Source organism: Pseudopodoces humilis, chromosome 10, assembly GCF_049639895.1.
Source record: "Pseudopodoces humilis isolate 2021_Gansu_Grassland_sample_001 chromosome 10, ASM4963989v1, whole genome shotgun sequence".
Taxonomy (NCBI): Eukaryota; Metazoa; Chordata; class Aves; order Passeriformes; family Paridae; genus Pseudopodoces; species Pseudopodoces humilis.
Window position 1 is genome coordinate 12,233,575 of NC_142209.1, and position 27,414 is coordinate 12,260,988.

The 27,414-nt window shown below is 36.4% G+C and overlaps 1 protein-coding gene across 2 annotated transcripts in view; it reads left to right on the top strand.

Annotated features, from left to right (window-relative positions):
- COL11A1 (collagen type XI alpha 1 chain) overlaps positions 1-27,414 on the top strand; it is a 133,716-nt gene that overhangs the window by 41,491 nt on the left and 64,811 nt on the right. Inside the window, exons 6-26 of one of the 2 annotated variants that reach the window (XM_088060257.1) lie at positions 4,883-4,999; positions 5,269-5,415; positions 5,609-5,704; positions 7,869-8,114; positions 10,700-10,762; positions 11,315-11,356; positions 11,711-11,773; positions 13,335-13,409; positions 14,706-14,789; positions 14,956-15,012; positions 17,432-17,485; positions 18,848-18,901; positions 19,017-19,070; positions 19,660-19,713; positions 23,025-23,078; positions 23,194-23,238; positions 24,558-24,611; positions 24,700-24,744; positions 25,177-25,230; positions 25,694-25,738; positions 26,856-26,909. In XM_088060257.1, the coding sequence (XP_087916383.1) occupies positions 4,883-4,999; positions 5,269-5,415; positions 5,609-5,704; positions 7,869-8,114; positions 10,700-10,762; positions 11,315-11,356; positions 11,711-11,773; positions 13,335-13,409; positions 14,706-14,789; positions 14,956-15,012; positions 17,432-17,485; positions 18,848-18,901; positions 19,017-19,070; positions 19,660-19,713; positions 23,025-23,078; positions 23,194-23,238; positions 24,558-24,611; positions 24,700-24,744; positions 25,177-25,230; positions 25,694-25,738; positions 26,856-26,909 (1,557 nt within the window). The remainder of the gene's footprint in view (positions 1-4,882; positions 5,000-5,268; positions 5,416-5,608; positions 5,705-7,868; positions 8,115-10,699; positions 10,763-11,314; positions 11,357-11,710; positions 11,774-13,334; positions 13,410-14,705; positions 14,790-14,955; positions 15,013-17,431; positions 17,486-18,847; positions 18,902-19,016; positions 19,071-19,659; positions 19,714-23,024; positions 23,079-23,193; positions 23,239-24,557; positions 24,612-24,699; positions 24,745-25,176; positions 25,231-25,693; positions 25,739-26,855; positions 26,910-27,414) is intronic. The other variant, XM_005520930.3, reaches the window with a different exon arrangement.

The window sequence follows — 27,414 nt, forward strand, 5'->3', positions numbered from 1 at the left end:
ACTTTTATGAACAATAAAAGGACTATATGGTAGAAGAGGCCATCCTTTCAATCTTTTAACTTCTGCCCTAAGATTGATGTCTTTTACCATTTATTTGTTTATATTACTGCAGCTGATTTGTAAAACAATCATTTTGCTTGGCATCCTTAATTTTATTTTATTGCATATTGTAAAGCGTTAGTGAGCCTAGGATATTTCAAAGTCATCTTTGCCTCTTTAGCTTGCTCATGATTTAGCATAATCTTTAGGAAATGGTAAAATTTAGCTTAAGACTGTTCTCTGGTTTAGGATTTAGTTTATTAATTATTTTAATTTGGAAATGTAAACCAAAAATTGATAAATTCTATATTTTGGAATGTGAAATTAGGTTTTTAGAGTATGGATAGCAGAAGAATCGGTTTCCAAAGTAAGGTTTCCTTCAGTATATTTAAGGTTTTTTCCAATTCAAATAGGCCTTGCATGCCGCTGATCCTCTGCTTCTAAAATTCATCTGATGAAGAAAACAGTTCATCTCTTTAAATTGGAATTGCATGATGATCTGGTAGTGTAATATAATCACTCTGGTAAAGAAAGCATGAGGTCATAATGGAAACATTTTGTCCCATCAAAAAGCAGCAGGTTTCATTCTTCCTTTCATTTGTAAGAAAATAGTCATATGCAATATTCATTACAAGAATGGCTGTTTAGTAACTATTGGTGGTCTTACTAAGAGAAGAAAGAAAAGCAAGAGGAAGAAAATTGCATCACATCTGAAGTATGTGTCACCTGACATCTCTTAGCTGAAATCTCTCGCCAAGTTTAACCTAATATTTATTTTGAAATTCTAGATCCTTTCTCCTATATATTCAAGAGTCTATTTATTATCTTTCCTTGATTAGTATTACAACTATGATAGATTTCTGTGAGCTCCCTAACTTCTGTGAACTCACAGCAGGGCCTGGGTTTTGCATATGCAGAATGTAAAGGAATTTTTCTCAAGGTTTGTCGAGGTCAAACTGACTGGATCATACCTCTGTCTCTGGTCATCTGATAAAGGTGACATTTTGGTTGTGTAGCTCCAGAAAAAGAAGGGGTTTGTGCCACATGCCCAGCCTTAACTGTTAATGGCAGGGTAAGTATGAGTTGCCAGCTTCACAGCAGGTGACTAAAGCCATTAAATCTGTCCCTGCTGTTTGTATATTTAGTTTTCATTTACCTGACTAGTCCTTCACTAGTCCTGTTGTCTCCTATTAAAAACAGGGAACAACCTTCATCAGGTTGAATTGGTAAAATCATTCTGTGAGTAAATCATATTTCTAAAGTGCATCTTTACATCAGCTAGAGGTGTAGAGATGCATTCCTCCATCTGGACAGATTGTGCCTCAGGAAATACACCTGGAAGATTTTGCATCTGTATTTAACTCTTTGCAGCAGGACCCCTGGAGTTCAATATAAAACATATTCTCTGTTTATAGGCTGCTGTTAAAGATGAGGGTCGCTGGTCTTTCAGACAAAAAAAATCTAGGGAAAGGAAGGACTGCTAAGAATAAAGTTCACCTTGTAGAATAATTAGGCTATTCCGTATTTTCACTTGTCCTCCTTGTATCGGTGGGACTACAAAGTACTGTGATTTCAAAACTACTTGAAGATGGTTTTGGCGTTGTTGCCACATGTCCTAGTTTGTAAGTCACAAAAATTTTCGTGATACCCCTCTGATACTGTGCTCTTAAAGTACAAGATCTTCACCTGCTTGGCAGTAATCTGACTCCAGCTTTCCCACTTCTCATCCATCCCTGTTATTTCCTTCTGTGTGCCTGCATAGTGGTGCAACTAAAATATACTCTTGTACTTGTGAACACATTTTGCATATAAGGAAAGTTTCTTTCTTTAACAGAAATGAGTGAAGCACTATACCCAAAAGTATTTTCTGTGTAATTATGCATGATGCAATCAATCTGTCCACATGATTGTGCTTTTTTGTATGTTTTCTAGTTCTCATTCATAAATTTCTGACTTTTTGAACTAGGCCTCAGCATAAATATCAGCTTATTCACTACGTTCTTTTTTAATACTAACTTGGCATAGATATTTTTCCTTCCTTTTCTTTTTCCCCCAATCTACATATCTGTTTAGTTTATGGCCTCTGAAAAAACTACTTGTAACTCACTGTGCTGCAATTTTATTAGTCATGTGGTTGGCAAAATTCAGCACAGCTTACCTTGAGAAAAGCCAAATTTTCTGAGATTTGCAAAACAGTTATAATACTGAGCAACACAGAGTTATATTTTAACTGTCAGTTGGTCAAAGTGACTTATGGAATGAATGCTTCCAGTTTCAGAATAGGTTTGCAATGCTTACTGAAGAGAAATCTGTGTCTGTAAGTCACTAAAACAAACTCATAACAGCATATTAAACTTAAATCTGGCTAACGACATGGTAATTCTCTCAAAAAAGTTACTCCACTTGCCTCTTAAGATATTGACTATTATTTAACATAGGTAGTGTCACTTGCTTGGGTTCCAGTAAAAATTGCATAGCAGAGTGTTTGATTCATGTTGTTTGGCTAAGGAAGCATTTAAAAGGATGGAACTGGTTACCACTGTTAGGGTGGAATAACTGAATTTAGAGAGGTGTATTTCACTGAATAATTTTTTTTTTGCCTTGTAGATAAACCTTGTTTGTGTAGACTTCTCCAGAGAAGATAAGCAAATCATTTGCAGACAGTTTTATAATTTCCAAATATATACTGCAATTTCAATGCTATTCTGTAACTATTTTTAAAAATCTATTTATTTCCATGTGGTTCTTCCTTTACTTCCTTTCTGTGGCTGGTTATGGTCTCCTCGAAGTTTGTAATCACATTTTCTTTTATGGCTGGCAGTGGTACACTTCTTTAGAGACCAGCTGTACTGAGTTGCATTTCCAGAACTGCACCAAAAGCCAGAAAATTATACATTGCATATATTTGAGTTTATACCTTGACAGACTTGTAAATGTATCATTGCTGCATGTGATGCTCTTCAGCAATACCAGTTATAGGTCAAACACGTTTCATTGACTTCACTGGGGTTAGGACTGAACCTTAATTTGCTGAACACAGAAAGAATAGCCACGTGACTTACTTTAGACTCACATGGTTAAGTCTAAAATGCTGCTGGTTTGGAAAAGTATAAGTAGTGTCAGCTTTCATTGGTAATAGAAAAGATACCACTGATGAAATCAAAGCATTGTTTATGTTACATGAGGCAGGTGTAAAATGCCCATATACTTCACAAAGATAAAATGATATTTTGTTATTTAAACGTAGTTTGAAGTTACTTATTAATGTGCAATATAGTTTTGAATGAGTACCAAAAGTGTGTTACATCCTTTTTAAAGGTTTATCAAATCTCATGACTAATCAGCTTATATGTGCAAGGGTAGAAATAAACAGAGGATAATTGAGCAAAAAGCATCTGCCTTCTGAAAAAAATCTGTCTTCTTTTTAAGAAAAGCTGTTGATCATAGTAAGACTCTGAGGAGTCACAGGAGTGGAGTAATAGAAACTCATGTAAAAGGATTTTTTTAAGTGATTAAGTGTCTTTCATCATTAGTCTTATATTTGCTGAGGAAATCAACTTCTGTGCATTAAAATCACAAGTAAAAATTTGTATCAAAAAACACTGCCAGAGGGAACAGTTAAACCAGTGTTTTGGTCACATGGTAGAATATAGTTTGGAATATGGAGATCTATTTTAATCTGTAATTTCTTCTAAATGTCCATCTCTTTCTGATAATGATGACTTCTATGAATCCTCAGACTGGATTGGAAGTGAAGTGTACCAATTCTCTCTCTCATCAACATAATGAAACAAACAGATGTTGTCTTCATTTTACAAACAATGATGCTGATTTGTAATAGGAGAGAGATTTCAGAAGGGACAAGTTCACATGAGGCACATTTGAATATTTCTTCCTAAAGGGAAAGCAAACACTTGTCCAGACTCTGGCCACAAATCTGCCTTCTTTTACCTCCCTGGGTACATAAAAAGAACTGGTAGCTGCCAGGAGACTGCTTTAATTTACCAGACCAACCAGTTCTTGTAGCTTCAAGCATTGTAGGAGTGGAAAGGTATTTTGAAGGTGCCCTTTCTTCTCAGTTTTGATGAGCTGTACTTGCTGCAGATAATATGGAGACCGGGATCTTCTTGGCACAGTGAAGAGTACAGCTCAGGAGTTCCTGGCTCCCTAGATTGTGCTCACAGCACTACACAAGCCAATTCTAAAGCTACTTTCTCTTGTAAAATTTGTGTGCCAAATCTTCATTTGATAAAAATTATAGAAACAGAGCTATGGAGCAATTTACAGAAGCTGAATCTGAAATGAAATTACAGCGTTGAGGCATTTGCTCAGGAAATTTATACTATGGAGCTGCCCTGGCTTTCAAACACAACATCAAACAAGAGGATGATAGCCATGTTTACTTGTGAGCTGTGGCCTCTTTCCTGTATCTGAAATTATTGATGTCAGATATTGGCATCTCTGCTCTTCTGGTCACCTGAAAAAAATACAGGTAAAAGATATTATTTGAAATTTAAAGATTAAATAAATACATAGTTTCACAAAGATCTGTTGGTGCTCACAGTAGTCCAAATTATACTTGATTCTTCTTTGTAGTCCAATAAAAGAGAGGGTTTTTTTCCTGGCATTACTACTTACTTTTTTACTACTTTTGTACTGTGCTTTGAAAGAAATAAGTTGTCAGGTTTTTTCCCCAAATGAATAATTACATTGAATTGTTCATACTGCATTAATTTTGTTAAACTTTATTCCTAAGTAAAGGTGAAGATACTTTCCAGTATTGCTAATCTAGTTTGCTACCACTAACATGGGAATGCCTGATATTTTTCCATTTGCAATGTAGTACACACCAGAAGATTTTATCGAATATGACTATGAGTATGGGGATGCAGATTATAAAGAAACTGATTCTGTAACAGAGGGACTCCCACTGTTCGAAGAGACAGTAGCACAAACAGAGGTAACAGAATCTGATCTGTTTGTTGTGTGGTGTCCAGCTGTCCCCTACCACATGGTTTGTCAGTTTGTGTCTTTTATATGAGCTTAATGCTATCCTCTCACTCATTTCTTTACTTTGTAGCTGTAACCTTTGCTTTCAGTTAGAGATGGAAGGTCTCACGGCTGACAGCATTCATCTTCCATTTGGTTACCCTTCTTTCATTCACCCTTTCTCAATTTTCTCTTCATTTTATTTATGTTTTCCCATTCCATCTTTCATAACGTTTGCAGAAAAAGAAAGCCATGGTCAAAAAGAAGAAGAGGACAGTGGCCGCTAGCTCAAAGGACAAACCTCAAAAGGCCACAACAAAAAAATCTGAAAAATATGCATCCAAGAAGAAGAAAAGTTATCAAGCAGCAGCAAAAGGCAAACTAGGGGTAAAGGTAGCCAAGAATTAATCAAGATCTTTCCCAGACCAAGACTGGAAGATCTTTGATAATAAGAAAAAAATTTACCTAACCCCACTAGATGAATACATCTGGCTAATACCATAACCTGAATAACAGCAATACCTGTTGAATTTTTCATACAGGATTTTTTTTTTAATAATGTGTTTTATTTTTATACTAGGCCAACGTTATTGATGGATTTCAAGATTATAGTATAGCTGAAAATGACTATGGGCCCCAGACAGAAGCTCCCTCAAGAACTACTGAAGCAAATGAGGTAATAAGAACTCTAAAGAAAATCCTTGTCCCACCAGGTGTCATTCATTAAAAAAGTACAAATGCATTTTAAAAAGATCGATTTCTATGTAAAAGATACAAACTCTATCAGCTCTTAATGTGATTTTGTGCTTTCTCAACCAATATCAGAAACTATTGTCTTGGGCAGAACTCCCATTAATTCTGTACAGATCTGCCCAATCTTCAGCCTGCGGAGTCCGTGATTCTGGAAATAATTCAGTGATATATGGTATGGGAATGTAGTGTTGCTGCTTTCAGTGTGGATGTGAATGGAGCTATGTCTAGCATAAACTAGGTTAGATATTAGACATAGTCCTCCTGATCTAAAAAGAGGAGTCTCTAATTTTTCCTGTAATTTTTAAGGTGCAGCACAAAAAAGAGCCTAACACAAGACAAAGAATGGCTGCCACCATAGCAGCATATGGAAGTTGAGTCAGAAGCCATTGTTGCATTTTCACAGTTCTTCAGCTAACAAAACCAAATTATTTGACTTTCACTTGTTCTACTCAAAAGAAACATTGTAATTTGAGCTGTCAGAAAAGATAAAATTATTATTTTGACTTCAGTTGGAAAATGCGTTTCTATAAAGCCACAATAACAGGTCTAAACATTATTTTGTTAAAATTGCTGCACCTAAGCCAGTGTTGATTAATATGTTTGCATATTAATTAACACTAGTGTATAGAAAAATGATGGCAGATTTTAAGAAATATTGTTCTCATTTTTCTTTTGCCTTTTCCTTTCAAAATAAAGATTGTTGCTTAAAAGATGTACAAAACTCCCCCTGTCCCCTGACCATTTGAAAAGAGAAAAAGAGTCCCCATTTTTTCTATGGTTTTCTTCCTATATATCTTGTAATGTGAAGGTGAATTAAGGTATGTTTTACTCATTTTGCTGTAAAGCATTCTTGTGTTCAGTCTCATGTTTGCTAGTCACAAGTTGATCAACAGATATATCTAAATAATTCAGTTTCCTGGGCAATTTTAAGCTGATTGTACAATAGTAGAGCTGTAATGAAGTAGAATCAAAGTGCTAAATGCTCTCCTTGGTGAGAGCATTTCTTCATAAAGGTAAAATTTGGCTTAGAATTGGTTCTGTTGTGTGTTTATTCCAGCTGTAACGTAGAAGTCATACTCCTGTAACTAATGGAATTAGGCAAGTGTTAAATCAGAATCTGGCCTTCTATTTTAATTGCAATGTTTCAATGTCATTATTAGGTCAAGATTTTTAAATTACACTGGATGTTGATTAGCTTCTGAAGATTTTCAAGATCATACTACTTCATATTTTCTGATCATTTTATATTAGCAATATCTGAACTTCAATTTCTTTCAAAATTATCCTGTATGCAAAATTATCAAAATACCTCTGTAATAGAATAAAGCAATCCTCCTTTATTTCACAAATAGTTTTGTACATCTAAAATATAGCATTCTTTTAAACTGCTTTAGTGCTTTTAAGTGGTTTGCTTGGTTTGACAGCTTACATACTTTAAGATGAAAGCTTAGATTTCAGAAATCTTAAAATTAATCTGAATTGTACTGGTGGAACTTTGACTCAGACAAAAAAAATATGTAAATTAACATGACACATGTGAGTCATGACTTTTACTGATAAGTAAACTTCAAAATCAGTAACAAGAGAAGTTTAGCTCAACATTGGTATTTATAGACAGAAAATAATGAAAAATGATGGCCTTAACTGAAGTGATGCTTGCACCTCCTCCACATTGCTATTGTAAAAAGATCTGAACCTATTCACTACTCATTGCATATGTTCATTCATGAATATTTGTAAGAGTGAAACCAAGCAGCGAAATTCAGCTGTATTTGGCACTAAAGTAACATTACACAAGCAGTACACATAATACTGGATATATTGAATTCAGTGGTTTTGGATAAAAAAACCAAAGCATATGAAAACATTACTTCTTTGTACTTCTTTATACAAAGATCTTTTAATTACTCTGAAAGGCTGAGCTTCCATTCCTTCAGACTCTAATTAAAAGACAATATGCTGTAGTTCTACTGTTCTTTCTTCTTTTGACAAGTCATCATGGTGGATGAGCGTATGCTTACATTGCTTTACTAACAATAACCCACATATTCCTCCTATTCCCAAATCTTTGCTACTGATACGAATAGCAAAATCCTGTTGAAGAAGTATTTGCTGAAGAATACATAACTGGAGAGGATTATGATAAAAAAAATGAGGCAACTGAATATGGAAGCAGAGGAGTAGACCTCAGTGAATCTGATCTGCTGGTAGATGGAGATTTAGGAGAATATGATTTTTATGAATATAAAGAATATGAAGAGAAACCAACTGATTCCACTAATGAGGAGTTTGGTCCAGGTGTTCCTGCAGAGACCGATATCACAGAAACAAGCGTAAGTTGACTGGAGGCATAATGCAGATTAATCTAATTTAGCAATTCTTTTATAATTACACAGTCTCAGAACTGCAACAGACCCTGATCCAGAGCTCCTTGTACATTTGAGATACATTCTGATTTCTGATAACATTTGGATCAAGGCTGTTCTCTTGTTTTAGTAATCTTGAACTTTTTATTTTTATCATGTAAGATTTTTTGTCTTGTTTGCTGAAGGGAGTAAGGGAGGGTGGAAGATGGGAGGGAAAGGAAAGAGGAGGTGGAATTAAAAAAATAAATTATAAATGAACAGTTTAAAAATCTTTCTAAACTAGAGCTAAAGCTGGAAAGAACATGAGTTCTAATACAGGTACAAGTGCTGTAATTCATATATTTTTATTATTACCTTAAGAAATTGAAATGCATATAGGTGTCTAGAAACCTGTGGCTTTTGCTGCTTTCCAAGAAGAAAATTCATGAGTGGGAAGGTTAAGGCCTGAACCCTTTCATGAAAATAAGCTTAGTCAATGGTGACAGGTTTATGGTCTTGCAGAAGTGATTTAACAGCTCAGTATATATAAAGAAGGATAGGATGACATGGTGGATCCTCTGAATCATGCTCTTCATTCTGAGTTTTACAGCTTTCTTTCCCTCTGACTTAATCATGGGCTAAACAGCAAGGCTTTAACTTTCCTTGAGTTGTGCCAAGATCCTTGTTTACCAGTTGACCAACTGTGGAAGCTGCAAAGAAAACTATGTATGGCTAAGACTGGAAGGACCAACAAATTCCATTTGGATTTTTTAATTAGGAAGACCCTCAATATAGTAGAAAAGGAGAATTTTGTTTGCACTATTTGCTCAGTCTTATCTTTATTTTCTCCTCACAAAGACAAAACTTCAGTTTACAAAGGATCCAAGAAATAACAGCAAATGCTGTGAGGTTGCTTTTCTCTGCCAACCTTGAAACCCATCCTTCTGTATTTCATTTACTGCTCTTTTCTAAACCCTTTTGGAGTCATTGTACTTTTTAATGATCCTTATCTGTGCAATGTGATACAAGTGTACCCTTTTCCTTCTAGCCAGATGGGGACCCTGTTGCAGAATGACACAGAAGAGGTCAGATTATCTGTGAAGCACAGAGCCCATAAGGCACCATTTGTGCCTGCATTAAGCAAATGACTGTGTAGACTCTATCCCCTGGTGTAAATTCCAACTTCAAATGCCTTGATACAAAGCTGAAGGAGTCAGGAATCTTGAATTAGAACACAGGCTCTGGTCTGTGCAAGCTTTATTAGAGTTCTCATCTGCTGAACCAGAAATATGTCATTTTCCTTTGACACGTGGATGTATTTAGAATAACTCAGGTTCTACCTATGGTAGAAAAAGCAAGATGGAAAGTACTCAGTATTTGGGAACTTTCAAAAAGGGGAAATATTTTCAAAGATGGAGACCCTGATGTCATTTTTTTACAAGTAATTTATGTTAATCTAATAAAACATGATTGTCTATTCCACTTTCTACTTGATTTTTATAAATTACCAATGGGTTTATGAACATCATTACTAGTGAGATCTGCGCATTTATAAATCAGTGCAATCAATTCACAGTCTGTGAATCTCTGTTCTTCCATTCCAAAATATTTCATATAGAAATATCCTTACTATTACTAATCCCCAGCTATTTTAGAGTAAATGTTGAATCACTCTACTGAAATAAAAAAAAAAAAAAAGCATTTTAAATTTTAAACTGGTCAGAAGTTAATTTCTAGGGGATATGTTAGCAATCAAGAGAGGTACTTCTGAAGAAAAACACATTATCTCATGTTTTAAAAAAAACCAGTTCCTTTTTCCTTGTTTGAAACTTGAATCCATGTCTTCCATTAGTTTGTGCTATTGACATACTATTTTAGGTACTTCTTTTACCTTAATCCTGAACCCAAAACTTCCCACAGAGCTGGTCCTCAAAGAATTTGGCAGTTGATGCTAATTCAGGTAGTGACGAGGCATCACTGGTTGTCCATGAGCTATTCTTTAGTGTCCACAGTGCCACTTATCTCCTTTCTTATTTATGCCATAAAATCACAGACCCTTCTCAGGTTACTTTACATCCTGTGGATGTCTAATGAATGAAATTAGGAACTTGAAAGGTACTGTCCACATTGGACCAAGGGATCTTTCTTTCCATCTTAATTTAGGCTGGTTAATTCATAAAGCCATGAAGAATCATTGTCAATTGCCAAGAATATTTCCAATCAAATAAGAAAAAAAAACCCCAATGTAGTGACTTGCACACAGAAATTTTAGATTCTAATTTCAAAGTTCAAATGTAAAGCATGGGATAAATACTCATGGGATGCACATCTCATTCAAAAGTATGAATTGACAATATCCAATAATGGAGAAAGCAGGCATACAGTTTTTGCTCTTTCCATTTCTCATGTATTAAGTATTTTTGATTTATATGGCCTCTAACTGTGATGTATTTTTAACAGTACAGACCAATTCCAGCTTTAGCTTTCAGTTACAGATTGCTGCAATTCTTTATTGTACCAGGTCCTTAGACCTTCTACTTATTTTTGTTTTTGGGGTTGTTTTTACTGGCCAGGTGACAGGACATGGGGCTTATGGAGAAAAAGGCCAAAAGGGAGAACCAGCTGTGATTGAACCTGTAAGTACAGATGTCAGGGAGTTTTTCTGTAGCACTGGATAACATATATTCACTGTTCATTGAATTTAATCTCGATCAAACATTGTTGTTCATGACAGGATGACAGCATCCACATTATCCATGATCTCTGAGACAGTCCCTGTAATGTGGATGATGTAAACTGATTGCGACAGTGGCCTGTTCCTGCTACCCCTTTGGTTACATGAAGGACTAACCACATGTTCCTTCAAAAAAAAAAGAGAATCTTGTGCAGAGGAAAACAGACTATTGATCTGATCTGCAGGCCATCTATTAACTACATCTTAGACAGATCCACCCAGATAACTTTCAGCTTAGGCGCAGGTAACACCATCACTACAGGTTTCAGCAAGTGCAAGGAAGTCTGCCTCACTTTTAATGCCATGCAACAATTCAGATGCTCATTATAGTAACTGTATAGAGAAGATTCCTGGAAAAGTTTATCAAAACTCTAAGAAATTTTAACTTTAGTAGTTCAGATGGAAAGATTGTTTTTCTACAATAAATGTAATGTTGTGTTTCATCTGCCCCTAGGGTATGCTCATTGAAGGACCACCGGGACCAAGAGGACCTGCTGTAAGTAGATAAATCACAATTTCCTTTATTGCATTTGATTCATCCACTGTCCTTTTCTATTCATGAGTTAATACAATATTGGTCTTATTATATTTCCCAAATGTATTTCAGACTTAACACTTATAGAAGGGTATAGAAAAGGGTCATCTTGTGTTTTCAGTGACAGCAGACTATAAGCTGAGGGCACATGAAAATCTAAGCTTTGATTGTTGACTATAAATCTTTGCAAGAAAAAACAATATGCTGCTTTATATATTATTTTATCCAAATATGTGTTCTTCATAACTTTCCAGAGAAAAAATAGTTCAAAAGTCTGTAAGCATTCAGCATAATTATGTCATTCATTTTCTATAGGGTCTTACAGGTCCCCCAGGTCTACAAGGTCCTGTTGGTCCTCCAGGTGACCCTGGTGAAAGGGTAAGTCAACAAACAGATTATCCCATGCATTCATGGGATAGCTTACAATAATTGTTTCAAGGGTGAGTTAGATCCTGATCTGAAATAGACCCAGAGGTTAGAAACTTCAGTGGAATTGAGGCTGATTCATCCAGCTAAACAAATCAGCTGAGAATATGGACAAACATTTTCTTAGCAGTAGAAATATGTGCTGTAAATACAGGAAGAGGCTTAATCTCTGATTTGTTTGTATTTTTTCTGTTTTGGTGTGGTTTGAAATATACTAAAGTAACAGATGCAAACATTTCACATGGATTTGAATTAATTTTTTAAAAATCAGTATGGCCTCAGCTACAATATGTACAAATATAGAGAAAAACAAGCTTTCAGAATCAAACCACATGGGAATATTGAAAGTGATGGGTAATATTTAGATGATCCTGGAAGAATTTATTTGCCATATTAAATAATTTATGACCTAAGAAACCTATCCAGTCATGAAACTAGTTACAATCTATTATTTTAGACTTCATGTTTTCATAAGCCTTTTCTTACTGCCACCACAAACACAATTTTAAAACAGCCTAAATATTTGATGAAATAAGTTACTAAAGAACTTTCCTGTGTTTTATGAGTGCTAGTTTACTCATTAATTCAGCATGCTCATGTTGTATTTATATATACAAGATGTTGAAAAGATTCTATCTCTATATAATGAGATAATATTAATATCCCAACAATACTTTACGTTGCTAATATAAGTCAGCATCCACACTTTCATATTTCTGTCCTGTAGATTAATTAAATATTCTATAATTTGAACTAGTAAAATGGGAATTTTAACACCTAGTTAATGGAATAACTACTGACAGTACTTAGTTTTGTAACTGGCTGCTTACTTAATTCATCATAAGGAAATTCTTGACTAAGCACGTCATGTGCCTGTCACGGACCAGACACGACACAAATATATAATTGCAGCAATTAGGCTGGGAGGAGAATGGATTGAGAGCAGCCCTGCAGAGAAGGACTTGGGGGTGTTGGTGGACAAGAAGCTTGACATGACCCAGTAACATGCACTTGCAGCCAACCGTATCCTGGCTGCATGAAAGAAGCGTGAGCAGCAAGTGAGGTGGTTCTGCCCCTCTGCCACTCTTGTGTGCCTCTTCTATGACAACAGGCTGAGCTGTGGGGGAAGGCTGCAAGAGAGATGGAGAGAGACTTTTTACAAGGGCCCATAGTGACAGGACAAAGGGGAAGTTTTTTTAATGGAAAGAGAGCAGGTTTAGGTTGGATACTGGGGAGAAATTCCTTACGCTGAGAGTGGTGAGGTCCTGTAATAGGTTGCCCAGATGGCTGCACCATCCCTGGAAGTGTTCAAGGCAGTGTTGGTTGGGGCTTTGAGCTACCTGGTCTAGTGAAACATGTTCCTGCCCATGGCAGAGAAGTTGAAACTAAATCTCTAAGGTCTTTTCCAAGCCATTTGTATGAGTGTAAATTTATGTAAGTGACTCAAAAGGTTTCTCTTACATTACTGTCTTTTTGTTGTCACCTTTTTTCTCTCATGTCCTTGTTCTCTTAGGGTCCACCTGGTCGCCCTGGTCTTCCTGGTGCTGATGGTTTAGCAGGTCCCCCAGGTACCATGTTAATGTTGCCGGTAAGTTGTGGTTACAGGGTAAGCAGCCTGCAAATACTGGAAGTGTCTTTCAGAAAATGTATAGGTATTTTCTTTCCTCATCTGATTTGATCTGTGGAATGAGAGAATGATACAGAAGTTCTTTTATGTTGTAAGCATTTGAAATTCATATATATGGTGCATATTTTTTTTTCCTCAAAAATGCCTTTAAATGCTTTAGCTCCTGCATGGCTGACAGGTTGGAACCTACACAAGTGAATTACAGACACTGAAAACCACCTTATATTTTTAACAGTGACTATATTTTTTCTACTATATGTCAGAAACAACGAGTTTGCTGTTGTACAGAGGGCCTGTACTCCCAGCAGGCGTGTGTGCTTTCAAGTCTCATTGACATGGAGATTTTTAAGTATTCCATGATTCAAATCGGACTTCAGTCAGATCTTTGAAGAGTCAGTGCATCCTTTGAATAGAAATATATGCACATAGCCAGCTTTGCTCCCACTGGAGTCAAAGCAAAACACCATCTGTTTTAGCAGGTGGAGGAACAAGCCCAAAGCTGTTGAAGTATCTTGCAGAGCTGGGGTACGAAAAGCACTGTGTGCTTGGAATTAATTATTCCTAAGTGTGTGTATGGATGAAAAAGATCTGTGTCAATTCTGTGCAGAAGCAAACTGGACAAACTGTTGTGGGCAGTGCAAGATTCATGGCCCTGATACCCAGTGTGCCTATGTCACACCTTTGGAAAGCTGTGCTTCTTATTGCAGCCTAGCATTTCTGCAACATTGCAAAGCTTCTACCAGCAGTTTTATTAGCAATAACAGTGCAGGAGCACAGGAACAAGTGCCTAAATTTTTATTCTGTAATTTATTTTGAAATTATCAGAAATTACACAAAACTGTTTTATTTTAGATACCAAACATTTTTCAAACTTGCGTCCGCCTTTAATTAAATTACATTTTTAATGTGAGTAGCTACCAATGAGTTAATTTTGGTACATATTTTTATTGAAATTTTACAGGCAAGTAAAATCTATTTTGGCGTCTTTTTAAATAAACAAGTGAACAAACAAAAACCAAAATCCTATGAAATCAGGAAAATATTTGCTCATTAGGGATTACATTTAGACTTCAGTTACAATCACCAATGACTTCATACTCACGTTGGATGCAGTGGCCTCCATGCAGCCATTTTCTGCAGTTAGTAGAGTGGACTGGAGACTGTGACCTTTGAAATGATTTGCACCATTTCAGCAAGTAACAGGTATGATTTAGATTTGACAAATTCTAAATCCTTTTCTTGTTTGGGTACTTGCAGTTCCGCTTCGGTGGAGATGGTGAGAAGGGCCCAACAATCTCAGCTCAGGAAGCTCAAGCACAAGCAATTCTTCAGCAAGCTAGGGTGAGCACAAGGAGCCAAAAGCTAATTTGTTTTATATCCCGCAGGATGTGAAGTCAAAGATGGGGGCTATTTGCTAGCACATTCTAAAACTCTGTTAGTATAGAATATGTATGCTGGCTGGCAGCTTTTTCTTGACACCTGGTGGTCTGTTTGTTTGTCGTCTCAGATTGCTATGAGAGGTCCACCTGGTCCTATGGGACTCACTGGAAGACCAGGTCCTGTGGTAAGTAGATAAAACAGGGGCACAGGTTTGAGAGCCCATGGATCTCATTCTGGCCCTGCCTACCCCTCTGTATTTGTACCTATTTTGTACTTCTTTGAAATTAATATTACATAATTATCGCTATAGTGTGTATGCTTATTCAAGGTCTGCAATGCAACATAAATACTAAATGAGTTTTTATTGTAGGTGTTGTGGTATTCAGACAGAGCACACTACTGGACTTACAAAACTAGTGAATAGTTTTACATAAATATACCTCTACAGTCAATCATCTCCATAATACTATTAATACAAGTTGTAGTAAATATGAAACTCTACAGAAAGAAATAGTAAAGGAAGAGTTTGCAGAGTCACATTTGCTCAGTATTTAAGCTAAATCAGAAAAGATTATAAGAGGCATTCCTATAAGCAATTAAGAGCCACAGATTTCAAAAAGAATTACCCTTTTTTATTCCAATCCTGAATTTGACTCAACTGCTAACACCAAATGATCTGGAAATGGCCCTGTGGATGTTAAAATATCTTAGTATTTTTATGGAGTGTGTACATTTGTATTTTTAAGCAGATCTGTAAAAGAGCAATTCTTTTCTAGAGTAATTCTTCCGAAGTAAATACCAGATACCAAGCAGAGAATCTGGCTCACAGCCTCCTGATTCATCACAATTAGACATGCAATAGTTAAAAACAGTCAAATATATTTGGTCTATATAACAAACTCATACACTATTTCCAGCAATTGATAACAAGCTCATACACTATTTCCAGCAATTGATTTAATTCGAGAGCTGCAGGATAACATTCAGTCGATACAGACAAAACTCTGGAACTGCTGTAAGCAAGGAGGACTTTGCCAAGGCTGATATGAGACTGACAATTTACACTTTAGCAGAAGTATAACCTGCCTTCATACTCGTGTTTCTGTGTTTTATAAACCTTCATGCCTGTATGCAAAGTTCAACAAATTAATAATATTAATTGTTGTTTTGCTTCTAAACCACCAGGAGGCTCTAGAAATCCAACTCTTTGATCTAGAAACATTTTCTGCCTACAGTTTCAAAAGCAAGTTTCTTGGTCTGTAAATTGTTTTTCTACACAGCTTCTTTTAAGAATGAAAAAAGAAAACTTTTACTCTTTATATGAAATTTATTTTGTTGAATTAATTAGTTGCCAATAAGATACATTTGTAACATATTAGTTACTAAAAATCTTAGGCCGCAGTCTAGCAGTCTCGCATTAGTTGTGTCTGGTGTTCACATGCTTAGAACAGCTTAACATAGCACAGAAAATACATTTCTGCCTACAGACAGTAAATGTTATCAATTTTACTAATTAAAAGCAGAGGTTACATCAGAGAAATCCCAAGATAGAGTCACCACCTATCAAAACCAATCTTCTCACCACTGCCAGTACCAGTTTGGGATCTGATTTTTAGTTTGCTAAAGACTTGAATTAATATCTGCAAGGTTGGTGGGGTTCTTTCTACTCCAGGATGTGAGACTCAGCATTAAGCCAAGCCATTAGATTACTTCTTTCTTCCAGCGTTAAAGTAGAAGATTATCAATTTTCCAAGGTCTGCAACATTTTTTTTCATATTAAATACATACTTTGGGTCACACACAACTTGTTTCAAAGGTCAAAAATGCAACTATTCTTTTTCATAGAGTAATAAACTCCTCTTTCTCTGAGACTGGATTCTATGTGTGCATGCCAAGATATTTTTGGTTTATTTTGTCTGTTTTTGTGGGACCTCTAACTTACTTTCACTAGTTCTGCCTCTGATTTCATATACAGTATGAATGAATATCTTTTTTTGGTCTGTTTATGATTAAAATTTACTCTTAATTTTTATATCTTCATCTCATAATAATAAAGAGATATAGTTATGTAGATTCTCCACTTCTTCAGGGCCAGGTGCACAAAGGACTTGATTAAAACATCACTGAAGTTCATTACAAGATTAGACAGGGTATTTTTCATTGACTACAGTGATCTTTGGATTGAACTGAGACTGTTATTTTCTGTACAACACAGAAATGAAGGTAAAAAGAGGTGACTTTCAGCTCTGTCTTATTCCCTACAGTGGATGCACTTCTGATTGCACTACTTATGTTCTTACTGTGGTCACACTTAGCTCTCAAATACTAATATAGAAAAAGGAGTTACATTTTACATTCAAATCCGTGGGAGTTTTCTTTGGTAAGAGAAATATTTCTGCCCTATGTTTAGACAATGATAAATCAAGGTAGATGAATATGTAGACACAAATGGTGAATTCACATCTCCAGGTGAATAGAGGATTATTTGTTATTTCTCCCTGTAATTCATGTATGGAAATATACTTATGTATAGAAAGTAACTTATTAATTTAAAGAGGCTTTTGTATACTTAAATTATATATGTTGGTTTTTTTTTCATCAAGGGTGGACCTGGAGCAGCAGGTGCTAAAGGTGAAAGTGGTGAACCAGGTCCCCAGGTACAGTATTATTCCCTATTATGCTTAAGCATGTTTTATCTTTAAGAAAATGTATTCATATCAATTAGAAGAAATAAATTAATTATATGCTTCCTGCATGCAATTTAAGAACAATATCATTCATTATACTATCATATAACTTCAGTAGCTTGATCAATATTAAAATTGTAGGTAAAATCAATAGCTTGATAGTTCATTCTGAGATATGAAAGTAACAATCTTTGTATAAAAAAGAGCAATTATCACATGTAGAGTGCCATCAGTTGAAAACCTGTTTTAATATTGTCACTTCAGTCTCTTTTCTCTGTTCAGTAATGATATGCTAGTCTGCAACTGGATGACCTTGGGTTCTGAACTTACCAGACCTCATAAGATGAGGGAGGTTGAATTTGGTTGATAATTAAACAGTCAGTCTGTTTTCAAGATGTGACATAGAAAATGGTCCATGAATTCATTATAAATCTTTAGGAAGCAGTGCATGTTTAGCTTCTCAGCCTACTATTCTATAAAATTCTCCACAGTGATGTTGAAGAGCACTGAAACACATGGAAATTTTTCAGTTTAAACCTAAAAACAATAAGGAGATTGTGAAAGAAGTCATGAAATATGATGGAAGTATCCAGAACAATGATTTTGCCAGATCTCAAGTAGTATCATGGATTTGATACATTACTAAGTGCCTGTCTTAAAACTGCACATGGATACTTGAAGTAGAAAAATAAAACAATAAAAAAGAAGATAAAAAAGCATTCTGAACAGTTGTAAATTCTTTCAATTTGTTTACTAACATTTTTAATTGTTTTTTCTTTTCCTGTACAATATTTTTGGATGGCTTGTCCTTATCACTGCTTTTTTCACCTGAAAATGCATTTGGATGGGGGCTGAAAAAACTTTCACAGTTACACCCACACAGTTGTCAGTGAAAGTTACATGTGTTTGGAAAGTGTAATGTTTTTTCAGTCTGGGGTAGTTTAGTATCTCTCTAGTTAAACCCATGTTTTCAGTAATATTTATAATGGGAATAAAATAATTTTGGCATGAGAGGAAGAAGGTTTTTCAAGCTACAGGACTGTGATCTTTAAAGGTGTGAAAAGAATGTAAGAAACTTACATGTTAAAAGGATGACCTATGTCATGTATTGTGCCATCTCATGAAAACTGGTGTTAAGATTCGTAGTGCTAAGGCCAGTTTGGATGCTCATGTACTTTCAAAACTAATGGGAATCTGGGAACCAGAATCCATCTCCTAGGGAAAATGCAGCTTTGTGTAGAAAAAAAATCTTACCTTGTTCTTGAGGTGAGGATTTTTCTGGCTTTTTGCTGACATTAATAGAATTCTAAGTATTACCCTCTTTAAATTCAGGGTCCTCGTGGTGTCCAAGGTGCCCCCGGTCCAAGTGGAAAAGCTGGCAAAAGGGTAGGTAGCATATAGATCAGTTCTGCTCTGGATAAATAGTTTTTTATTTAAATATATTTAAATATTAATTGAATCCGTTGCATTTTCAAATGTTTACCCCTTTGGGTTTTTGTAGGGACGTCCTGGAGCTGATGGTGCCAGAGGAATGCCAGGAGAACCTGGTGCAAAGGTAAATAATAATGAGACCTGAGGCTTTAGTTCAGCCTTGGAATGGGCTAGAGAGAATTTATGTAGGTTCCACTGTTCCATCCAGGCCAACCCAAAATTTTTCTCTCAAGTGAAAATACTGAGGTTTCAGATAGCTGGGTCAGATGCAAGGGCTGAGAATGAATCATCCATTTAAAATATGGTAATTAATGGTAATTCCTAGCAGTCAGACTTTGAAGAAACTTGAATCTTGGGGCATGATTCCTCTCTCTCTTTCTGAGTTAGTTTCTAGGTACAGAGTATCAGTAATAGTAAAGTCAGTTTTGCAACTGCAAAGTGCAGCTAGAATCAAACTTTTCATTTCAATGAGAAAATTATTTTTATAAATAGCATAACTACAGCACAGTGCAAAAGCTGTAGCATCTTCTCTTGCTACAATTTGTAGAACCAAATTCTATATTTGATCTATATTCTATTATCATTCCCATGTGTTTCATTCAGTAAAAAAAGCGTACATACAATCCAAGGGTAGAAATTAATTTTTAGGGGGTAGGCACTATTTATTCAGACAATTTAACAGTCATTTACTAAAACTGTGATTTCTTTCCTAGGGTGACAGAGGATTTGATGGTCTTCCTGGCCTCCCTGGTGACAAAGGTAACCGGGTAAGAAGAAAAATATGTACATTTATACCACACCAAACTGATAGAGTCCCAGAAATAATTCACTTTTCTTTAAGAACAGCACTAAAACTGAGGAGAAGGTGAAAATAGTATGTCACCTTTTCACTCTACAAATAATAGCTGTACTATCAGGCAATGTGTTCCTTGTGAAACTTTTGAGTAATATCAATTGACAAAAAATATATCAATTTATAGTTTAAATATATTTGCAGAATTTAGAACACATCTTCAGCTAGGTTTTGCTCTAATTTTTCTTAGTTCAGGAATTTGCCTGTTGGACTTTAAGTCATTGCTCTAAAGGAAAGAGTAATAGGGAAAGGAAATCAGCATGAAGATTCTGTATCAGGAGCATGCCAAATTTTAACTTGCATAGAAGCCTGCTCAAAAAAATGGATATGAATATGTCAATTACAAAATGAATTATTTAGTGAGGCTGATTCCAACAACTGCAGCTTAAAGAAAGGTCACAGTCAAGTCAGATAAATTAGGAAAATTTTTAGAGATATTTGAAACAACTAAAGTACTTGTTCCTTTTGTCATACAAATCCATGGAATGAGACTTCATCTTTCCCTACATGGTGAAGAAATAATCACAGCCAGGGATTTCTGCTTCAGTTTATAGCACTAATGTAGGTGCTAGCATCCTGCTGAGTGTCCCTCCTTTTCTGTTGTCCTGGTAAGTGCAGTGCACCATGAAAGAAACAGTGAATGGGAATGTCAGCAAAACCATTTCCAAATGTGCTAAAGCTCAGTGACCAAGGAATTATTACCTCACCCTCACCCTTCAGTGGCTAAGCACAGTTGAACTTCCTAAAAAACTCAGCTGTGTTAGCTACCAGACCCTAATGTTCTTCTTAATAGCATCTGAGGATATTCTTTTGAGTTCCTTTTACAATGGGTAAAGAACTTCTACTGTCATCAAGAATTTTTTTACTCCTCTTTCATCATCCCTGCTTAGGTAAAGAGTGTAAAGCAGTCAGTGCCATCCCATAAGGGAAGCCCAGCGTGCTCAGCAGGCCAACAGCAGAGGGGGCTCGGCATTAAGCACTTGCCACCTGCACTCAGAGGGCTGAGCAGAAATTTGCCCTGGGTCAGGCAGTGTGTGTCTGCTTTTCAGCCTGGAATATTAGACCTGTCTGTGGTACCTTCCAAGTAATAAAGTTTGGGGTTTTTTTTTTCAAATATTAATTTTTTTTCCATATTTCCATCCCCAAATAAAAAAATTAACACACACCTTCCCTCCCTACCCAAAAAAATTAGAAAAAAAAAAAGCTTGGGTTTAAATTTTCAAAATAGTAATGAAAATAATGACTTCATATTTTTTCAAGAGTGTAGTGAAATTACTACACTCTTGTGTTTCTGTGGAAGTCTTCTGTGAAAGTGTGCACTATTGTCCTGGTGAAAGCAGCTCAGTTCAAAGCCATAAGATATAAGATGGTTATAGCTCTCAGAGTTTTATAAAGTGACAACATATAATGCAAATTATATGTTCTCTTTAGCTTGCAATAATAAACACAGCAAGACAAGTGAAATGCTTCTGTTGGAGTATATTGAAAACCCATAACTTTAGAGTAGAAGTTTCAGTACTGACTTTAGAATTAGCCATATTGACATATGAGTAGCAAACTGAATGTCTCTCCTAGGTTATGTCTCTGTCAAAAACAAGTTTTCAGACAGGAGTTAGTGAATGAGATTCTTGGACTTCCAGTGTAGAGCAGATCACATCACACAAAGTCATATTTCTTTTAACACCATTATCTGTGACTTTGACCTTTTCTTATTTAGATTTACCAGATGCACAACTCTTCTACAGTATAAAAGAAAGACACATTATACTTTTAAAATAGGTCCAAGGAAAAAGAAATTCAGGCTTTAAGAGAACATTTGAAGGGAAGAAATAGAGCTGAAAAACTGAGAATGCTGATAATGGTAGGAAGTTCTGTTCTTACTAATGACAATACCAGGACACTGAATGCAATCTATATCTAACTACCATGTGAATGCAAGAAAAGAAAGGTAGCCCTTAAGGGTATGAACTATTTCAGTATTTGAAAGCTTAAGTCAGTCTTCACCTGGATATTAATGAGAAGCCAGAGGAAAGACCATGCCTCTCATGTGTCCTCTTTCACAAGTGTGATCTAGCATGTTGAAAAACACATTCTCTACCCGCAGTTAACATAGAGTAGTTGCAGAACCTAGCAAAATACAAGAATTGCTGTATGAATTAACCTTGAAGGTATTAGAGAGCATTTCATAAAATTTCACTTTCTCTTCCATGCTGGGGGAGGACAGAAAGGCAGTAGAATAAAATCCTAGCATCCCTAGCAATGGGGGATGTGCTCTGGGTATATGAGGGTTACTTAAAATTCTCTAGGAAAGTTTGGAAGTGTAAAGAACAGAGCCACTGAACAGTGACTCCATATATCTCCACCAGAATCCCAGCAGTGGTCAGGCTCCTTGGAGACACTGATAAAATTAAGGCAAACAGCATGAATAGTTGGGTGTTGTCCAATGCCAGAAGGAAGTCACAGTCTCAAAGCCCGCTGCCCAGAAGGAGGTTCGTCAGTGGTGTTTCAGCTCTGTGGCACACAAGTTCTCTTTAGGAACTGGGAAAGAAAAATAAATCCTAAGAGTATGGTCCAGAATCTACTGAGGTTCTGCATATATAGACCTGAAAAGCCCCAGCCTCTGAGGGGAAGTGTGTAAGTCTGGCTGCCTTCCAAAGCCTCAGACAAACCAGTCCCAAGGCTCTCAGTAGCTGGTGCCAGGGTGTGTGGTTCTAAAAGGTGTTTAGTAAGTCTCTGTATATTCCTGGGCCCTGCAACTGGTTTCTTAACTTCTGCCCCATGTACACATCTTATTTTACTGCAGTAATGCATTGTGTAGGGGAGAGGGAAGGTGGTGATGAGACAAAGGAAAATGTGGGTAACACTACCTTTTGCAGACATAGCTTGTGTATGTTCTGGGGCCAAAAAACACAGTCACAGAATCACAGAATATTCTAAATTGGAAGAGACCCACAAGCATCACCAAGTCCAACTCTTGTTACAGAATGAAATTGTACAAACAAAAATTATTCATTGTTTCAAAAATGCTCATCTGTTCTTATACTAAGGTAATGAAAGATTTTACTGAGTACTATAACTTGCAGATTTGTATCACTGTGTCAAGACATGTTTTGACAAATCAAACTTCAGCTGACATATCTGTTTTCTTTTCCCTTCCCATCCATTATTGTTTCCAGCAGCAGAAAGTTTCCAGCTGTTATTTTAATTACTTTCCTTATCCTACAGGGAGACCGTGGCCCACAGGGACCTCCTGGCCTACCTGGTGAAGATGGATCAAGAGTAAGTTGCTGTTCACACAGGAAAAATCTAGAGTGAATCCTCATATAATGAGAATAAGGTCACAATAAATGTGGGGTTTTTTTCTAAGACTTGTTTTCCTTTTGCACAAAAACAGGGAGAAGATGGGGAAGTTGGACCAAGAGGTCTCCCAGGTGAAGCTGTAAGCAATTCTTTCTTATTCTTCTGTTTCTGTTACAAAAATAAAGTCACATTCAGATTTTTTTCCATTCTATTGAACTGTTCTGAATTACAGGTATAAAAACTATTTCATGTGTTTGTATATAGAGAATACTGTTTCTGGCTGAAAAGCAATCAAATGGACAGTTTTGTTAGGGTTGAAACACCACTTACAGGATTAGAATTAAGTCAAGGGTATATCCAGCTAAGTATATACAACTTCCAGAATCACAAATGCTATTTCTTATCCAATTGTGTAAAATCAGTCACTGCCATCCTTGATACATCAGAATACAGCCAAGCCCCTGTTGCTTTTAAAGTGTTACCTAAATATCTACTTATTAGAAAGTAGAGCCTGGGTTCTCCTCTTTTCTCATGCATGCTTCATTGTGTATTTTACACTTGTTTCACATACAGAATTTCCACCCCTGTCAGTTGGAATTCTGCAGGTGCTGTCACTGCAGAACAGAGTTCTGCATTGCAGACAAGAAATCAAGCCTCACAAAGGGGAATTTTACTCTAAATTTCTGATCTACTGCTGCCCACTCACAAAGCACAAAGAAGCTGCTACAGTCAGTGATTTGTGACTGGATCATACATGAGGAGGCTTGAGTCCCAGCTTTGCCTACTTTAGCAGCAGAGCATGAATGATGACAAAATAATGAAAACTAGTACCAAAAGATTATGTTATAGACCAAAATACTTTTCACCTTATTTATGAGAATAGCCATTGGTCTTTTGTGTGAGTTTTTAGAGATAAGTGCAAATAATCTAATTTTTGTTTCCAGAGTGTATTGTATTTATTGTAATAAAATTAATAGCAATTTTTAATTACTTACTGGATCCTTGCTAGAGATAAAAACACTCCCTTGTACTTAGAATAGTAGTATAAAGAAACCGTGTTTTCAAAAGAAAGGAATACAAATATGTATGTTACTGTTCAGGTCAGACCTTCAGGCCAAGACACAGCTGGAGTTTTAGTGGAAGATGCTGTGCCAGTGTTCTGCACCAGGAAATATAAATATCAATCTCCCACCTTTCTCTGAAGTGACCATACAGAGCCTAAATCACAGCTTGCCCTTCCACTGACATCCATCCGATTCAGAAATATAGTGCCCCGGAGGAAAATCTGTTAGCAGTGAATTTTTCCCTTTCTTCCTTCCTTTCTTACTTCCTAAACACCCATGCTGCCTTCCCTTCATACTTCCTATTCCTCATTCCATTCTTTGGCCAGTCCTGCTCACAGGAATCTCTGTTCAGAAATAACCATGCATGTGTCAATAAGGGTTTCTTCTCTTGCAGGGTCCCCGGGGATTGCTGGGCCCCAGAGGAACACCTGGGCCCCCTGGACAACCTGTACGTATGAGCTGTCGAGTATCTGCAGTTTCCAGAAGGAAAAAAGGAAGTTCACTGAAAATGGCTCTTGTTATATTGTTTGTTGTAGGGCATTGCAGGTATTGATGGACCTTCAGGCCCAAAGGGAAACATGGTGAGTAAATAAACTGGGAATAAGAAAGATTCTAAGAATGCTTTCTACATTCTCTCATCCCTGCAACTATGCCACCCCTTCCATTTAATTGAACTTTTATGTCAACTATTTGGATTCATTATGATTTTATATGGAAAAGACAAGGCTTCTGTTTCTTAGTTTTCAGCCAAAAGGCCTGACCATGCTTTCTTTCAGACTCCCTTAGCACCATGGACTCCAGTGCTTAGGTCCTATGTGTGGGCTGTTATTCTCTATTAAAGAAAAGGTCATGGTATTTATTAGCATGAAAAAAATTCATACTGGAGAGAAAGTTGCTGGTAGACTTTAAAGAGAGAGAAACAAAGATGAGTTTGTACTCCTTTTAGTCCTGACAATGAAGATCTGTACTGCAGAAATGCAAACCTAATGTCCTACTATTTTTTTACATGGTAGGGTCCTCAAGGAGAACCAGGACCTCCTGGTCAGCAAGGAATTCCAGGCCCACAAGTAAGTGTAAAAGAACTCAAGAAATACGATGTAATGTGCAGCAAATGTTTAATAAATGGAAATTACGAAAAGCTTAGCTTTTCATGTGCAAAACCGATAAAGCTTCAAGGATTTTATAAATAATGCTGCAAATGTGCTGAGGGCAGTGGGAGCAGAGTTTTCAAGTAAGATTTCAGAGGGATTTTTCATTCAGGAGAAAAATGACTCATTCAGTGTTCCTGGAATGCAGCAGGAATGGCCACACCTGGAGGAGGGTTCTGAATAGGATCTTGTTACAGACTTACTGCCAGAGCAGTGGCTTGTGCAAAAGGCTAGCACAAAACTCCTGATCTAACTTGTAAGGGAAAAAAAAAAGCCACTTATATTTGCCCGTGTGTTTAAACAGATTAATGAGGCACCTTTAGCAGGGTGAATGTATGTGCATTGTTCTCCCTGGTTTCTCACACTGGTTTCTTTCTAACAGGGGCTTCCTGGTCCTCAAGGTCCTATTGGACCTCCTGGTGAAAAAGTAAGTTACAGCATTATTTTGTTATTTCACGGTCAGTTCTGTGCCACCTTGTTTATGAGCTTGAGGGCTTTTCTATCTTTTATGGAATAGTAAGCTAAATTTAAATATTAGATCTTCCCGAAATCATCAAGTAAATGAATAGCCAATGAATACCTAATGGCTTTCCTCTCATATACACTTTTTCACAAGCATAACTTCCTGCCTTTATTTTGGATTAATTTTCTGTCAATACATTCAGATACAATACTGCCTACAATATTAAACAATTTGTACTTGTATGTTACTTAATTACACAGCAAGCTGCAAAAATTATTTTTCTTAATCTCTTACATAACAAAGTTTTACCTATTCAAGTCTGATTCTGTTCTTTTTTCTCAAGGATTGTGTTCTGACATAAATCTGCAGAGTAATTGGCATACTGTAGTGTTCTTTGGTGGCTTTTTCCTCATCTGTTTGCATGTGTTCTTGTGGCTTGAAACCTGTCTTTTATTAATTTAAAAAATGGCACTATTTAATTTTATGCTAATTTTATTTTTCTCCCCTTTTTGCTGAATTCCTGCTCAATTCATTCTTAGATTTTTCTTCTCTTCACTGTTTATTCTTGTGGAAAAATCAATACTTTTTACCTGTCAGAGTGATTCAGTACTATTCTAGCAAAATGGACAAGTTCCATGATACCTGCATTTCCCAGGCTTTCACAAGGGCACACCAGGCCCTTCAGCTATGAGCACTGGGTGCTGTACCCTGCGCTCTTTGCCTCTTGTGCTTGTTGATAACTTTCATTGGTGAATCCTCTTATTCCTGAAATTCTAAATAGTACTTCATTTTGTACTCTGGAGAACTCTTCCCCACCTTGTGTTATATGTGTGCACTTGCATAGGGTAATTCCTGAAGCCTGTTCTCAGGCAAGCATCTAATTGAAAATTATGGATCATTTTTGTACTTATAGATGGTATGAAAGTGTCATTCTGGTTTTAGTTTTATTTTTAGCATATCCACAATATCCATTTCAAGGGATTTAGGTATGACTGAATTTTATATCCTTAGCTCTTAGGGTCAACATGTGTTGGACATGTTTGCTGTTGTTTTTAAGATGTGTGTCTCTTACTGCATTTAGGGACCACAGGGCAAGCCTGGCCTCCCTGGCCTTCCCGGTTCTGATGGGCCTCCTGTAAGTGAAGAAATATTTAACCCTTTGAATGTTTAACTACTTTTACTAAGTGATAAATACTTCTGGATACCTGTGTTACAAAAGCAAAATGGAGAGGAAAACCAATGGTAGTCCTAGTTGACAACAGCATTATAGAATCTGTCTAAAATCCCTATATCACTTGAGCTGTTAAAACTGAGAATTACATTTTTGAAGCAGCTGCTAAAATAATCTGTGGGTTTTTAAAATGTGGTCCCAGATGAGGAAATGCATCTGCAACATCTTCAGGGATGTGTAAATGACCTACTAACACACAAAGGGCCAGATACAGTTCCACTGTATCCTACCATGTCAGTCTGGCAGAGCAAATCACCTGTAAAAATGCTCACCACTTGTTCTCTGAGGAAGCATGGAACAGACCACATCTTTCTCAGCTTCCTGGTGCATATCATGTGTTTGAGGTGTTTCTTGCATTGTCTAGATTGGGACACACCTAAGACAAACTTTGTGATTTCCAAGGGATTCA